This window comes from Phyllostomus hastatus, unplaced genomic scaffold (assembly GCF_019186645.2).
Source record: "Phyllostomus hastatus isolate PE091 unplaced genomic scaffold, TTU_PhHast_1.1 phas_contig_283, whole genome shotgun sequence".
Lineage (NCBI taxonomy): Eukaryota > Metazoa > Chordata > Mammalia > Chiroptera > Phyllostomidae > Phyllostomus > Phyllostomus hastatus.
This window is the reverse complement of record NW_025333833.1, coordinates 2,045,315-2,060,453: the sequence shown is the minus strand read 5'-3', so window position 1 is coordinate 2,060,453 and position 15,139 is coordinate 2,045,315. Positions and strand designations below refer to the sequence as shown.

At 62.5% G+C, this 15,139-nt stretch overlaps 1 protein-coding gene across 3 annotated transcripts in view; it reads left to right on the top strand.

Annotated features, from left to right (window-relative positions):
- ILDR2 (immunoglobulin like domain containing receptor 2) overlaps positions 1-15,139 on the top strand; it is a 48,214-nt gene that overhangs the window by 7,955 nt on the left and 25,120 nt on the right. For all 3 annotated transcript variants that reach the window (XM_045838836.1, XM_045838837.1, XM_045838835.1), the window contains exons 2-3: positions 4,613-4,945; positions 5,818-5,937. In XM_045838836.1, the coding sequence (XP_045694792.1) occupies positions 4,613-4,945; positions 5,818-5,937 (453 nt within the window). The remainder of the gene's footprint in view (positions 1-4,612; positions 4,946-5,817; positions 5,938-15,139) is intronic.

Sequence of the window (15,139 nt, the reverse complement as noted above, 5' to 3'; positions counted from 1 at the left end):
CTCTAAGAATCAGTTTCTTCACCTCTAATTGGAGTATAATAATAACACCCACTTGATAGGCTTTTTTGAGAGAATCCTTTGAGATACTACATGGATAGTGCTGCACGCAATTTCTGACATGTGGGAAGCCTTCCGTGACTATTCCCGAGCAGTGGGGACGGCCATCTGACGTAAGGGATGGCCGAGAAGGGGCAGATGCGAGAGCAGTGTAGCCTTAGTGACCAGCCGGGGTGGGCAGGGCCGGAGAGGGAATTCCCCAAGTTACGATTTCCCTCCGAGGCAGCAGGTTGGGGGCAGCCCAGTGGAGAGCCGGGAGAGAGGATGAACCAGCTCATAAGCAGGAGGCAGGAAGGAAGGAGATGGTGAACGAGGCACAGACACACTTAATTCAGAGTAGCTGTTAAACACGCAGATACGGCGCACGGGAGTCCCAGGCCTGGGACAGAGCTGGTGGGTGGAACCACGGGACAGAGGTCGGTTTCTTAGGCTGCACGCAAGATGAGGGCAGCAGCAGCACGGGGTCAGGTTAGGATCAGTCCCGCCTGAGGAGCAGAGGAAACAATACCCGAGCCCCAGGACAGGGGCTGGCATCAGGGCCCAGGCGAGCCCAGCCGGCGGGAGCTCCGAGCGAGGCTTGGATCCCAGTGGCACAAACGGTTGTAAACCAGGTGCAAACACAGTGAGTCTAAGATACACACAGGTGGAGGGAAAGCAGGCTGCCCAGAGGGTGTAGGGGGCCCAAGCCGTCACCTGGGGTCCAGGTGAAGCGCCTCCCCAGTGGGAATGGGTCCCTAACAGACTTGGCCAGGCAGGCGTGGGAATCGGTGGCTTCCGTCCTACGGCGTGACGCTCACGGAGCTCAAGCAGGTCTCAGTGTTTTCAGCTTCCTCTGTAACCCTTCACTCCTCTCCCTCCCAGACCCAGTAAACGGACATTTCCTCCCAATTCCTAGTCCCGCCCCCTCCAGCTGTCCAGATCAGTCCGCAGCTTAGAGTCCCCGGGGTCCCGTTAGACTGCGCATGTGCACAGACTCGCGCGGGGTCGCCCTCCGCCGCTGACTTCCGGGGGCGCCCGTGCGGCGGTGCCGGGACGAGCACGCGCAGGACAGTCGCTGTGGAGCGCCAGGCTTCCCAGTCCGGCTTTCCGGGGCGGTTCTGCCCGCGCGCGCGGGCTCAGCGTCGCGCACGCCCTGCTGGCTGCGCGCCTCCGGCTGCAGGTTCACGGCCGCTCAGAGGTCAAGGCTGACCCTGGCAGCCAGCGGCACAGCAGTCACTGAGCGCCTGCTCTGTACCCTGTGACCCTGAGTGCTCAGGCTGAGACGGCATTTCATCCCCTGACAGCTCCAGGGGGCAGTCTCTTGCTCTGCTGCTGCAGAGGGACCCGAAGCTCCTCCGCCGTGCGTCATGCGCTGGGGGTCTTGAAAGGAGGAGCGGGTAGCGCTCGGATTCTAATTTAGGCCCGGCTTCAAGATCCCTGCCTCTGGCTGTCAGGCTGTGAGGGGGCAGATGCTTCTGAGAGCGTGTTCCCTTTTCTCGGGGGCAGGAGTTCACGTTCATGTGGCCGAAGACGCTGAGCACCGAGTAACCCCTGTTAATAAGTGAAGGAGTCCAGCGGCCGGGTCAGCGGCTGTCCCCTCGTTAGCGGAGCGCGGGGCTGGGAAGGGGGTTGTCCTTGCTAATCGTCTAATGGACGAAACGCCACACTTCGCTCGCCGGGAAAACAACCCTCCAACACCTCCACGCGCCACCTGCCCCCTTAGCTGGTTTTCTTTGTTCTAGAAAGAATAGCACACGCGAGTTCCCGAGTGTGCCTGAGCAGGTGGCAGAGCCGACAGGTGGCGGGGTCAAGTGCACAGCAGTGTGCTGGGAACAGTGCCTGTCGCCGGTCACCCGACTTCAGCCCCTGCTAATGGGAGTCACTTCCCCGCTCTGCCCCATGGCTGATGCCCGGGAAATTGGGAGTTGAATGGGATTGGAAGAAGAAGGACAAGGTTAAAAAGACCTCATGCGCTGGAATTTGAGGGGAACCATGAAGAGTCGGGGAGAATGCATTAGCCGCACCCCCACTTGGGGGGCGCAGCAGGGGAGCCCGGGGATGGGGGTCCCCTAGGGAACCCCTGGCTGGGCTGGGCTGCACAGTCTGGCCATAGTCAGACTGGCCCGTGGTGGGTGGTCATCGAGAGGCGGGACGCTCAGAACTGCGGGCAGGGGACAGAGTAGTGTCTGAGAACTGCCCGCTGCAGCTCACAGTTAGAGGGCTACTCTCGGCAGGTGACTGACGAGGTAACGTTGGTTAGCAACCCAACGAGCAAGAATTATGAGGCTCGTTTCAGAGATGGAGAGGCCTTGCCGGGCATGCTGTGCGGCCAGATAAGATCCCAGGCCCTGCCTCTTTTTTTTCTTAGATTTTATTTATTTTTAGAGAGAGGGGAAGGGAGGGAGAAAGAAAGGCAGAGAAAGATCAATGTGTGGTTGCCTCTCAAGTGCCCCCTCCTGGGGACATGGCCCACAACCCAGGCATGTGCCCTGACTGGGAATCAAACCCGTGACCCTTTGGTTTGCAGGCCGGCGCTCAATCCACTGAGCCGCCCCAGCCAGGGCCCTGTCTTTTGGCACCAGTGCTATTTGGCTACATACGCCATGCCATTCACGACGCACTGGACTGGTTTCCTCAGCAGAACCCTAGAAATTCCCACGTGATGAGTCCCTGGGCTGCTGATCCGTTCCTCCAGGGACCCCACAGGTGGTCGCTGAGTGCTTGGCAGGCTCAGACCCCTTGGGGAGTCGCTAAACCACAAGTACCCTGTCGTGTTCCCTTCCCAGGCTGGCAGGGGGCAGAAAGCCTCCCCCCCAGCCCCCAGGCGTTCGAACCTAGTTCCTCAGAGCACTCTCGAGGAGGACAGGCCCTGGCCTGGAGACCGGAGGACGCGGGTCCAGATAGGGTGCCTTGCCCACGTCAAAGCTGCTTCTATGAAGACATCCCTCCCTAAGTGTGTGCTAGAGCTGTGACTGTGACTCCTTTGCAGGGGGTGTCGGGTGAATGTTGACACCCACGCATGAGACCAGTCCCCTCCTGCGTGGGCTCAAGTCCACCTGAGTTCCCCAGGTGCCTCTGCCCCAGGCGGCCTGAGGCACACTCGAGGGGGCTCCTGGATTCACTCCCCAACCCCTGTGCATTCGTGTTCCTCTTTTCTGCTTCTCATCATAGTTGTGTCTCTGCTGCTAACCTCAGACCAAGCCAGAAACTCTCAACTCTCCTCCCACTCCCCCGAGGGCGTTGTGTCCTCTTCGCCTGGGATTTCTAGCTCTTGCCCTTGAGCTCACGGAGGTCCTCAGCCTCTCCAGCACTCCCCCGGCCTTTCGTTCGCTGAAGTGTCCCTCTCGGTCGTGGGCAGCCAGCCTCGGGTGTCCACTTCAACGTCTCCGGCTCTTCGCAGCCTCCCCCGCCGCCCGGCTGGCCCTTCCGCGCTTTTGAACTTAGCCTGCGGCTTCTGACGGGAAATGCTGCGCGTCCCTCAAAGCCTTCCTTCGCCCTTCATCTCCGTCCCCTTTGCCTGGTCGCCGGCTGCCAGGGAAGTCACTTCCCCCTGAAGTCACGCTCCCTGGCTTCACCGTCGGTATGGATCAAACACGCGTGGAGTGCCTGTGGGCTCCACAAGAGCCAGGGCAACAAGACGAGACGCATCCCTCACCAGACAGGTGCGCCGGGCGTGCCGGGCGCGGGGCCCGATCCTCGCCGGGTCATTATGGTGCGTGTCTGAAGGGGACGCTGGGAACCCCGACAGCGCAGGGAGGTTTTAGGAAGGGGAAGATGTTTCCCAGGAAATGAGGCGAAGCGTCCCAGAGCTGGGGAGCATCGCAGGCCCAGAGGCAGGGGTGCGAGGCAGCCCCGGGGGAGCTGGTGTTCGGAGGCCGGGGCTCAGGGCGCTGCGGGAAGTGAGGTGAGGAGGTGAGGGGAGCCGTAAAGGTCTCGCAGAAAGTGTGGAAGGCGATGGAGGAGCAGTGAAGGTGTTTGTTTGTTTGTTTGTTTTAACCCTCACTTGAGGACATGCTTATTGATTTTAGAGAGAGGGGAAGGGAGGGAGAGAGGGAGAGATACCTTGATCGTCCACCCCTTGCTTGCATGCACCCCGACCGGGGACCGAACATAGAACCTGGCGTGTGCTCCATCCAGGAATCAAACCAGCGACCTTTCGGTTTACGGGACGATGCCCAACCCACGGAGCCGCACCGGCCGGGGCAGGGGTGAAGGGTTTAAGGAGAACCCTAACAGCCGGGTTAGAAAGACCGCCTGGACGCGAGACAAGGTGCTGCCCGCGGCAGCGGCAGGCCAGAGGCCGGACAAGCGGTCCTGCAGGGTTGGAAGAGACGAGGAGGCAGACACGTTTTCAACGTTGAGGGAGCACGTTGTGGACGTGACCTAGTGACTGATTGGACACTGGGGCGATGGCGGGTTTCTGGAAAGGGCGGCCAGGTGGGTACTGGGGCCGTCCGCAGTGACAGAGAAAACGGGGAGGGGCCGGTGAGCGGGGAGGCAGGACAGCCTGACCCCGTGGCGCGAGGCGCCGCCTGGGATGCAGGAGCTGACCGCACCCGCTCACTCTGTGTTGCAGCCCTGGCGGAAGGCCTCCAGGTGACGGTGCCCGACAGGAAGAAGGTGGCCATGCTGTTCCAGCCCACGCTGCTCCGCTGCCGCTTCTCCACGTCCTCCCACCAGCCCGCGGTCGTGCTGTGGAAGTTCAAGTCCTACTGCCAGGACCGCATGGGGGAGTCCCTGGCGCTGTCCTCTCCCCGGGCCCAGTCTCTCAGCAAAAGGAACCTGGAATGGGACCCCTACCTGGACTGCCTGGACAGCCGGAGGACCGTCCGCGTGGTCGCTTCCAAACAGGGCTCCACCGTCACCCTGGGCGACTTCTACAGGGGCCGAGAGATCACCATCGTGCACGGTAATGCCGCCGCCGCCTCCGCGCGGGGGCCGGGCGGCGGGAGGGGCGGTGGGAGGGGCCTTCGAGCTGTTCTTCCCAGACATGGGGGTGCCGGCCAGCCTCTCAGCCCTCCGGCCCCTCAAGACGTGGGTTTTGTGGGGCACGGGAGTGTCACGGAGCCTCGCACACTGCTCTCGTGGGAGGGCGAGGGGAGGGAGGGTGGGGCGGGAGGTGTCCGGAGAGGCGCTCTGGAAACAGCCCTTCCTGAGCCCGCCCTGCAGTCTGAGGACCCCATTGCCGGAACTGCGAGGGAACAGGTTCTAGGGAGAGAACTCCCCCGCGCAGCTGCCGTGCACCTTGGCGTCGGTCTGGAGGGCTCCCCTCTGAGCTCAGGAGGCAGATGCCCGCCCTGGGGGTGGGGATGCCCGCCAGGGAGTTCCGGAGCCAGGCCGCTGCTGCGCCCACACCCCAGGAGGTCCCGTCTCAGTTCCGCCCTTTGTCCCCAATGCCCTGGCCAAGACGAGGTCCCGAGAGTCGGACGGGACCTGGGGGATTGTCTGAGGTTCGAAGACGTCCTGCAAAGCCTGCTCCTTTGCAGGAGTCCGGAGTAATTCTCGAGTGTGCGTGTCTCGGGGTCCCGTGCCGGCCCGCTTGGACCGGGCGGGGAGCAGGACCGGATTCTGCGGGGGCTCCGAGTCTCTCGCCTTGGGGACGCCAGGTTTTGTTCCTTCCCCCGTTTGTTTTCGGTAACGCAAACATCTTGTCGGCCACCGTCCAGGGAAAGAAGCAGGCAGCTGCAGGCGCGCCTCAAGGGCCCCCTCCCACCCCTCGGGGTCCAGCGGTCCCCTGGGGGGGCCTGCTTCAGGACGGGGTTCTTCTTTTCCCGCCAACAGACGCCGATCTGCAAATCGGGAAACTCATGTGGGGCGACAGCGGACTGTATTACTGCATCGTCACCACCCCCGACGACCTGGAGGGCAAGAACGAGGACTCGGTGGAGCTGCTGGTGCTGGGTGAGTGGAGACGGTCAGCCAGGCTCCGGTGTCGGCCGGCCCGCGGCGGCCTCTTCTCCTCCCCGGTCCCCGTGCACACGCGTGTGCCAGCGGGCCGCACAGTGTGCCTTCGGGGCGGGGGCTGTGTTTCTTCTGCCTTGTTCCTCGAAAGCTGCGGCCCTCTTTCCAGCATTGCCCTGGATGGTTTCTCTGCTCCCTGAGTTGTGTTCTCTTTTCCTTCCCTCCATTTGCACGGTTCACCCCGGCCCCCTGGCTGCTCTCTGCTCTCCGCTGTACTTATCCTTTCATTTGCCGGTCGCTGAAGAAAATGCCAGAAGCCTTTGAAGCAGGGTAGAGACCAGGGAGAGCTAGGGACCCACTGGCCAGTCAGGACCTCCACGAGAGACCTCGGGGACCTTTCCACGTTTGTTGGCGCCGCGTGGGACAATGACGGCAAGGATGGTCGTGAACTGACGAGTGTGTGTGATATTCAACGGCGCTGATGGAAAGAGCTACCGAGGGTACGGCGGTGTCTCAGCTGAAGGCGAATTTCCTGAAACCCTGAAGTGTCTGAGTTCTGCTCAGAGCCGAATATCTGTCTAATCCTTAGTCATATTCATTTCCCCCCCCCGCCCCCCATGAAAACTCATTCCTTCTGGGCACGTTCCTCTCCCGTGCATGGGAGGGATGTCCGTGGGAGATGACTGCTCCCCCGCACTGGAACTTGGGCACGTGTTTCGTGCCCTGTAGATGCTGGCTGAACAAGGAAATTAGAATAAAACGTGGGAATGAAACGAGAAACCACGTGATTCGTAGGAGAAAAGGCAAACACTTCAAGCCACCTTTTAAAAGAAGTTACAGCGGTTTGTGGCTGCCAAGAGCCCACGTGATGACGGTTTGGGGGGAGATTTAAGGTGCTTTGTTTTAAAGGCAGATGAAGTTCAAAGTTAATTTTCACTTCCCTGGGAAACTTGGCACCCGGGGAAAGTAGAATTTGCTACTTTGGAGTTTTCGGTTTACTCCACCAGGACGGTGTGATTTTGGTAGATGGACAGTTCCACTGCTTTCATTTTATAGCTCACAAAACGGAGTAAGGTAATAATTATTTATTAATCATTAAATCTTTAATAGTAATCACCCACCCGTATTAGGGCCTTGACGTAGCTCAAATACATGCACACCTTGTATTCTCCAGCGTGGAGTAAGCCCCCCCGTGATCTGCAAGGGAAGGGGAAAGGTGGCAGATACTGACAAGGAGTCAGAGACGCAAAACAGCCTTCCACCGACGCTGTGAAAACGCCCAGGGAACTCAGATTGGGGATCAGCGGTGACTTGGTGACTCAGAAGGGATCAAAAGGTCAATTCTGCCCGATCACCCGTCGCTGATGGCCAGGCCTGCGACACCGGACTGCGCTGGGCCTGAGTCCGCTCACCGCGGACGGTTACTGAGCCCGCGCAGGTGTCCGCGGGAGGTAATCGCGGGATGGGGGAGAGGCCACAGGTAAAACCCCCGTCGATTATTCGGCCCTGGCTCGGCGATCCCGAGGGGATGAAGGGCGTGAGCTCTGCCCTGGGAGGAGGCCCAGAGGGCGGGAAGGGCGTTCCCTGGATCAGACACGCAGAGTAATGCGGGCAGAGACGCCGTCCTGGGACACAGACGTGGAGAAAGGGAGGCTCCGATGAACGTGGTCGCCGGCGAGAAGCAGCACAGCCAAGAACGGAAATCAGTGCCACTTAAAGCCAGCGGGAGGGCGGGGGGAGGCAGCAGAAGCAGCGAGATAAACAGGGGCGGCACCCGGGCTGGGGGGAGGGGACTCACGCCCCGCCCTGCGAGCTTCAGAGACGCTCAGAGCTCCAGAGCAGCCGGGTCAACTTTTCCGGGCAGCGCCAGCTGTGTGAGCTACCTAAAGGGGTTAGTTTGCGATCTGTGAGGACCTTCGGCCTGCGCCAAGGACCCGGTTTACTTCCCGAATGCAAGATTCTGCGTCTCCGCCGTCTTGACTCCCTTGACAGAATGTTTCAAAATACTGTCAGCGTTTTAGAAGTTCCAAGTACGGGGTGGTTTTGTCCGGAGGGCCGTGTTAGGTGTTCTTTCCGGGTGAGCCCCAGGGAAGCTGATGTCGGAGGTGGGCCTCACAGATGGAGACCTCGGTGGGGGCGGGAGGGATGCCTGGGCCGGGTGTGCTGGCTTCAGCCTCCGGGGCCCCGGGCTCAGCCGTCGAAAGTTGCGTGGGGCACGCCCAGAGGGTCCGCTCTAGTGGAAGAGGGCTGGACACGGGGGGGTGGGGTGGGGGGGGACAGTGTCTCCCAAAGAGAAATCGTGTGGAAGAGGGACTGGGAGCCCACGGGGTGGCCAGGTGACGTGAGAACAGGGGGGTACACGTGGCCAGGGTGGGCGTCCGTTCCGGTGCGCAGCGGGGGCTGGGAACGAGTGGGGACGGACACCCGAAGACAGACCGTCTTCTGGGGGGCGGTGACGCCTCTGTCCCAGGGAGGCTGGCGACTCCCCGGTGGGTGAGTGAGAGCCGGCGTCTGTGCGCAGGGAGGTCCTTAGCCGAGTGACCCTGGAGCTTCGTTTCAAGTCGGAAATTCTCACGTTGGAAAGGAGGAGGGCGTGAGTGACGTGACTCCCCTGGATGAACGAGGACTGGGCCCCCCAGGGGTGCGCGGTGCTGCGTGGAGGGCTCCCACTGGCTGCCGCTCACGGCCCGGGAGCCGGGGAACCCACGGTGGCCTTTCACACGGAGGTCCGGGCTAGGTCTGGGCTAGCCGGAGTGACCCTGCTGCTGCTGGTCACTGAAGCTGCAGCTCTTCTTGGGGGCGACCACAAAACACGGAGCAGAAGCTGGCGGGAAAGTCCGCTGGCCGGTTACTACGGAAAGCGGGGTCGGAGGGTCGAATCAGAGGCCCACCTAGGAGGGATTTCGTTTTCTCACGACACACAGAGGTGAGGATGGACAAGGGGACGGAGCCGGGTTAAGTGCCTCGTGGGTGGGTCTGAGGACTCGGGACTCTGTCCCGAGGACTCTGGGGGCCGGTGGGGAAACATGAGCAGGAGGAGGAGCCAGACCTCAGGGCTGGAGCGATGACTGGCGGCCGGGCAGACAGAACCCCCTGGAGACGGGGTGCTGGGAGAGAGGGGTCCCTTAGAGGGGCAGCTGCCGGGTCACACGGATGAGAGGCCGTGAGATCCTGAACCAGAGGGGTGGGTGGACAGGAGACAACGTCTGACAGGAACGTTCCTGAGAAGGCAGGGCTGGGTCTCGGAGACTAAGGTGTGAAAGGAACTGACAGGCGGTGGGGGCAGCGAGATGCGTCAGGAGGTCACCGTGCCTCCTGGCCCGCTGGGCAGCCACCTGCTCACCCACTCAGAGACAGCGCAGGCGGGGGCTGGGGGGCGGGAGGGGGAGCTGGCTCCCGACGTGCTGGCGGTGAGCGGCGTGAGCGGCACCAGGTGCAGTCCCAGTTAGAAGCGTGTGACTCAGCGGAGAAACGAGGACGAGCGGCCATGGCGTGCGAACCACGGGTGACAGTGGGGACCGTGAAAGGCCAGGTGAGTCACCCAGGAGGCTCTACAAAGTGAGGAGGGCCAAGGGCAGCCCCCGTCGGCCCCACGTTCTGGTTTCGCTCCGTGAGAGCGGAACCGTGGCACCGCCCGTGGACTTGTCTCGAAACCGTGGAAGCTTCCCCGCAGCGCTGGCCCGCGGGCCCTTCAAGGCGAGGGCCCACTCGCGTGGGTCTTCCCGTCGGCCCTGCCCGGCCGGGTGTCCACCGCGCAGAAGCTGGAGGGCGTGTGCTTTAAATGACAAGCGGGCAGAAGGTGTAACTGACACTCACTTCGTGCCTCTCAAATGCTCGTCAAGCCTGAGCCTGTGTGTGTTCGCTGATGAAGTGTCACAAACGTCTGTAGTTGCAGATGAGCTCACGTGGGTCAGTCTCATTGGTCCGCCTTCTCTCTCCGGGCATTTAGATTGTTACTGGTGGCAGACTCCATCCGGGACTATGGAAGCAACAGGGTTAGATGCTGGTTAACCGGAGCGGAAGGGGGCTCATCGGAAGGAAATCAACATTGCGAGGAAGACCGGAAAGACAGTCTCTGAAAAGGGTGGCAGTGTGTTAGGGGACACGTGTTAACTTCCGTAGAGGCAGCCCCCCAAACCTCAGCTCCGTGGAAGCTGGTTACTGCATCTGGTCCGAGATGTGGGTGGGAGCTCCCTGCCCCCCCCCCGCCCGTCGCTCCCTCCCGGGGGTTGGTCCAGGGCCCCGGGCGTCCGCGTGGTTCAGCTCTGCTGGGGTGACACTTTCGCTCCCTGCTGCGCAGAGAGGGAGGACAGGGACTTCTTAGAGGCCGGGGCTGGCACAGACACGGGGCGCTTCTCGCTATTTTGCCTGCGCCCAGAGAGAATGTTCTGATGGTCACGGCCTGGTCCCTGTCCTGCCCGAGGTGCTCCAGGGTCCGTGCGGCGAGAATGGATGGGCAGTGAGTCCATTCAACCTTTTATTTTCCCTGACCTTGCATTTTCCCACTTAAGAAGCAGTCTCGGGAGAGAGCGTCCGGTTGGCCCAGTTTGGAAGGTCAAGGGCTCTCGGAGGGGGGTCTCTCAGGCTGTGGAGGAGCATGGATGTCCCGAAGTAAACGGGGCGCTGCTGCTACAGAAAAGGGGGACGGAAGGCGAGGTGTCCCGGATTATCACACGGCCATCGCTGTGTCTGCTGCTCACGTGCACGCACACTGCCGACCATTGGTGGTTCCCAGAGTGTTCCTGCTTTGTGAGGCGGGGGAGCAGGGACTATTTTCCTCGTTCTCCAGGAGAAGAATTTAACGTGCAGGTTTTGTAACTCCTCTCCCAGGGGAGAAGCGGGGTCGACGACCAAACCCCGGTGTGTGGGTTCCTGGCCTCACCCCCTCCTCCAGGGCCCCCGACCCGTCCCCGTGAAGAAGCTGTGGGTCGGTCGCCGCTCAGAGTCACAGGGGAGACGTGAACTGGTCCCAGTTCGGCTCTGGGACTTCGCTGTGGTTCTCGGTGGAACCGCCAGTAGCCGTTGCCCGGGCCTCACTCCCAGGGCACAGTTGTCCCTGCCTGGACGGCTCCCTCTCCACCGAGCAGGGGCCTCCCCTCCCCCAACACCTGAACCGTGCACGGACTGCTGCAGGTGCTGCTCTTGGTGGGTTCAGGAGGACCCGAAGACCAGCACGTCGGGGAGACGGAGGGCTGCTGCCGACCCACCGCAGCCAGCACCGCAGCCAGCACCGCAGCCGCACTGCAGCCTCTCCACGGCGTTGCGGTGATGCGGACGGTGCAGCTGTCCCGAAGCCGGGCACGCACGTGGTGTCGCGGGCGCGTGGATGTGACTCCGGCACAGACCTTGGAGATCTTCGGACAGACGTGTGGGACTGGAGGGCCCAGGCAGCTCAGTCGCAGGAGGTGGGAGTGTCCAGGAACCCGCCGCCCCGAGATTAGACGCGGGCCCAGGACAGGCTGCGTGCATACAACTGGGAACCCCGCCACCGTTTGAGGGGAACAGCGTCCCCGCGGGCAGCCCCGGCTGGGCCCGTCGGGGAGAGGCTGCCCCGCCCTGGCAGGCGCGAGCGGGGAGGTGGTGGTTTCAGAATCTAAAAGCAGCTCACCTTGCGCTCCCTTCTTCCTGTGCACAGGGTGAGGGGCTGCTCTCTCCCGCCCGGGGTCGCGGGTGGTCCCTTGTTTGTTTTTTTTTAAAGAGCCTTTACAAAGCAGAAAAAGGAGGGCGAGGTGCCGGCGGAAACACGGCCGGATGCACTTTCTGGCCTCTGGCCGAGGAACAGACTCAGGGGCCGTGAACCGGGGCGTGTTTAGATCAAAGCTAGCTAAGGAAGACTCTGCTAAGGCTAAGTACGCGGCAGGTTTTGGAAATTGTGGTCGGTTGGGGGAATTCACAGGCGCTCCCTCTCCAGCGGGATTTCGACCAGGAACAGGGTGTGAAGGCCTCGGAGTCCCGCCCGGGCTTTCGGCTTTATTTAGAAGTCCACAGGTTGCGGAGTTCGTTCTCCCTACAGGGCTAGGTGTGCCGCAGATGCCGCTGTCTTGTTCTGTCTCGGGAGAAAAGGATGCATGCTCCTTGTAAACATTCCAGACAGGACAGAGAAGTACAAAGGGGGGAAACAGCTCCTAAAATCTCGCCACCCGCAGCAGAGTGCTGCGTTCTCCAGAACTCGGTTGCAAGGGGCAGGCCCGGGTCAGGGGCGGGGCTTTTGGGCTCAGGGAACGGAGAGGTGCCGGGGTCCTCCCGGCTTCAAGCCTGGCGCGTGCCACCCTCTGTCCCCTCTGTGTCTGCCACGTTCCCAGACACGGTCTCTGCGGCAGACCCGGGCTCCACGGCCTTCCGCACCTTCCACCTCCCTGACTCCTCCCTGTGAAGGTCATGCCCTGGGACTGCCTCAGTTTCCCCAGCACGCGTCCCCTTTTCCTCCCGTCTCCTCCTGCGACTCCCCGGGGAGCACAGCACGCGGCACCTGGGGACGGGCGTGCGTGGATTCAAGTGAGTCTGCTCACCTTCCTGCCCCTGGGGTCGTCACTCTGGTCTAAGACGAACCTTTCCGCCCGTGCACATTAGAAACCTGGTAAGAAATCAGGGAATTCTTGGAGGGGACCTCTCAGAGCCAGCGTTAGGGATTCAAAGTTTGTTTCCTCACGACCGCTGTCATACACTGCGGTACCGGGTTCAGGTGCCGGACACAGCGATCAGTCACTTACACAATGCACGGCGCGATCGCCCCGATGGGCCAGGACCCCCCGAACACCACGTGTCCTTCCGCAGCGACTGCGGCGTCGCTGGCCGTGCTCCGGGGACCGAGGCGGGAACGTGTTTCCCAGGCCAGGCAGAAATGCGCCCGCGCTCACCCCGTGTCAGCGCCTCCGTTGGGATCCACCCGCCCCCCCCCCCCACACGTTTGTTCTGGCTGTTTGGAAAGGGCTACTTGTTGCCAAGGCTCCCCTCCCCCTGATCCGCTCTGCCAGCCCGGCCCCGTACTGCTAACCAAGGAGCTTTGCCAATTAAAAGGGCTCCCAGAGTTCCCATGGCAACAGCCTCCTCGGAGGTCTTTGTCGCCTGCTCAAACTTTGATCTCTGAGAGCAGCGGCTGCTGGAGCTGGGAGATTTACAAACAGAGAAAGGGGGTTGGAAATGGCAGGGCAGAGAGAGAGTCCTCTCGGGGCAGAAGGAGCGGCGATTACGGAGGCACCTCTGGCCGAGAATCGGGGTGCCTTCCGGGGAGCACCTGCCCAGCTGGCCGAGGCCACGTTCCCCTTCGTAGACGTGACAGCACTTCAGACGACGGCCCCCTACAAGAGACCTAAAGTGGGGTTGGTTCTCGGAGGAGGGAGGGAGACCCCTCTGTCCTCCGTGGACACCTGGGCCCTCAGATTCCTACGGGAGCGGAGGCCGTGGGGACGGGAGCGAGAGAGACCGTCAGCCCCCCGCCGGCCCGCCCTGCCTGCGCTCTGGAGCCTCGGCCGCGAGCTGACCCGGCTGCCACTGTCCGTCTTGGTTTCGAGAAGCACCCGGAGAAGGGGTTGAAGGGGTGGAGGAGAGGGAAGCCCTGGAAAAGTTGGCCAGGTGTCAGCTAAACCCGATTCCATCAGTGGCTGTCGGCGAGGGGCCTGGACCGCGGTCGGGGGTCGGGGCGGAGTGCGGCCGCAGGGCCTCCCGGGACTGGGGCTGGGGCCCGGCCGAGGCGCTCCCTCCCTGCAGGAGGCCGCCGGGCCCTGGGGCCCTCCCCGCTGCCCCCCACTGCTGCCCACTGCCCCCCGGCTACCTGGCTCCTTTCCGTAAATTCAACCCCGACTTCTGCCCGCTAAATGCCCGGCATAGGGAGGGTTCGAAGTCAACAAATGACACTGTCTTGTCCCTCTGAAAACCACTGCCCTCGGGGAAAGGGAAAAATTCTGTTTCTGAAGCAACGAGAGCGCACAAGAAGAGGTGGAAACCGCACTCGATACTCCGTATCCTGGCCTTCGCGTCTCAGGAGGGGGCTGCTTGGCCCCCGGGGGGATGTTGGCGGATGTCTGGGGGCGCCGCTGGCTGCCCCCCGGGGGGGCACTCACTGTTCAGCACCCCACACGCAGTGCACGGGACCGCCAGCCTCCACCCGCAAAGAAGTGTCGGGCCCGGACTGTCCCCGGTGCCAGGGTCGCGAAGCCCTGACCTGTCCAAGCGCAGGTCGGTCTGGGTGCGGCACGAGGTGCCCCTCGAAGAGCAGGCTTTGGGGTGCGATGCCCCAGGGCTCTGTGCACGACACCGCCGTGGACGGGTCGGCGTGGAGCCCGGTCTCCATGTCCGTAGCCTCGGGGCAGGAGTGGTTAACAAAAGTGACGTGGGAGACCTGCTCTGAGGACGACGGAGTGGTACACAGTCAGAGCGGCACACAGTAGGGGTGCGTTGTCCCCCTCCCCCACCCTCCCATCCCCCTGCTTCTCCATGCCAGCGTGCCGCCCCCAATGCAAGGGAGCCCCCCCGGGGATGTCTGCGGCGAGGGCCCCTGCCGGAGAGCCGGCTTCCCTCCAGCCTTCCGGCCACAGACCGGCCTCCCGGAGCCAGCGGAGAGCTGGCAATGCCATGACTAACAGAGCCCCGATTCCCCGGCGACGGCTGTGCGGTGCCCTGCCGGTGGGACCCTCCTCCGCCTCTGGGAGTCTCCCTGCCCTCCATTCCAGCATGCTGTGCTTCGGTGGCTCTGTTGGGGCTGCCGCGGGAAGCCGCAGTTAACTGCGGGGAGTTTGCCGCCTGGAGGCAAGGGCTGAGTCCGCCCGCATGGGCCACTGGAAGAAGTCCGGGGGGCGTCGGGGAGCCCCTGAGACTTGGTTTGGGGTCAGCGTGGTCCTGGACAGACGCGATAGGGCTACTTCGTCGTTTGTGTCCGAACCGGGAGACGCTAATTGGTGTCAGGACCACGGGCGTCAACGGAGACGTCTAGGCCGCGCGGTGTGGCGGTCACCCCATCTTTAGAGACGGCCACGGGGAAGGCTCCCCCTTTGATTGACAAGCACTGACGTTCCAGAGGAGCTGGGGGCGCCTTGGGGTCGCTCGGCTGCCCCCGAGGAGCCCTCGCTGTCTCCGACCTTTCATTTTTTATTCAGGAGAACCTGCCCTGTGCCTGTCTCCGAGCCAGGGGCCGGCCGGCACGCCGTGGCTGGCCTGGCTGCTCGCTGAGAAAGGGGCGCTGAGATTTCTGCAGGACAGGGGACGT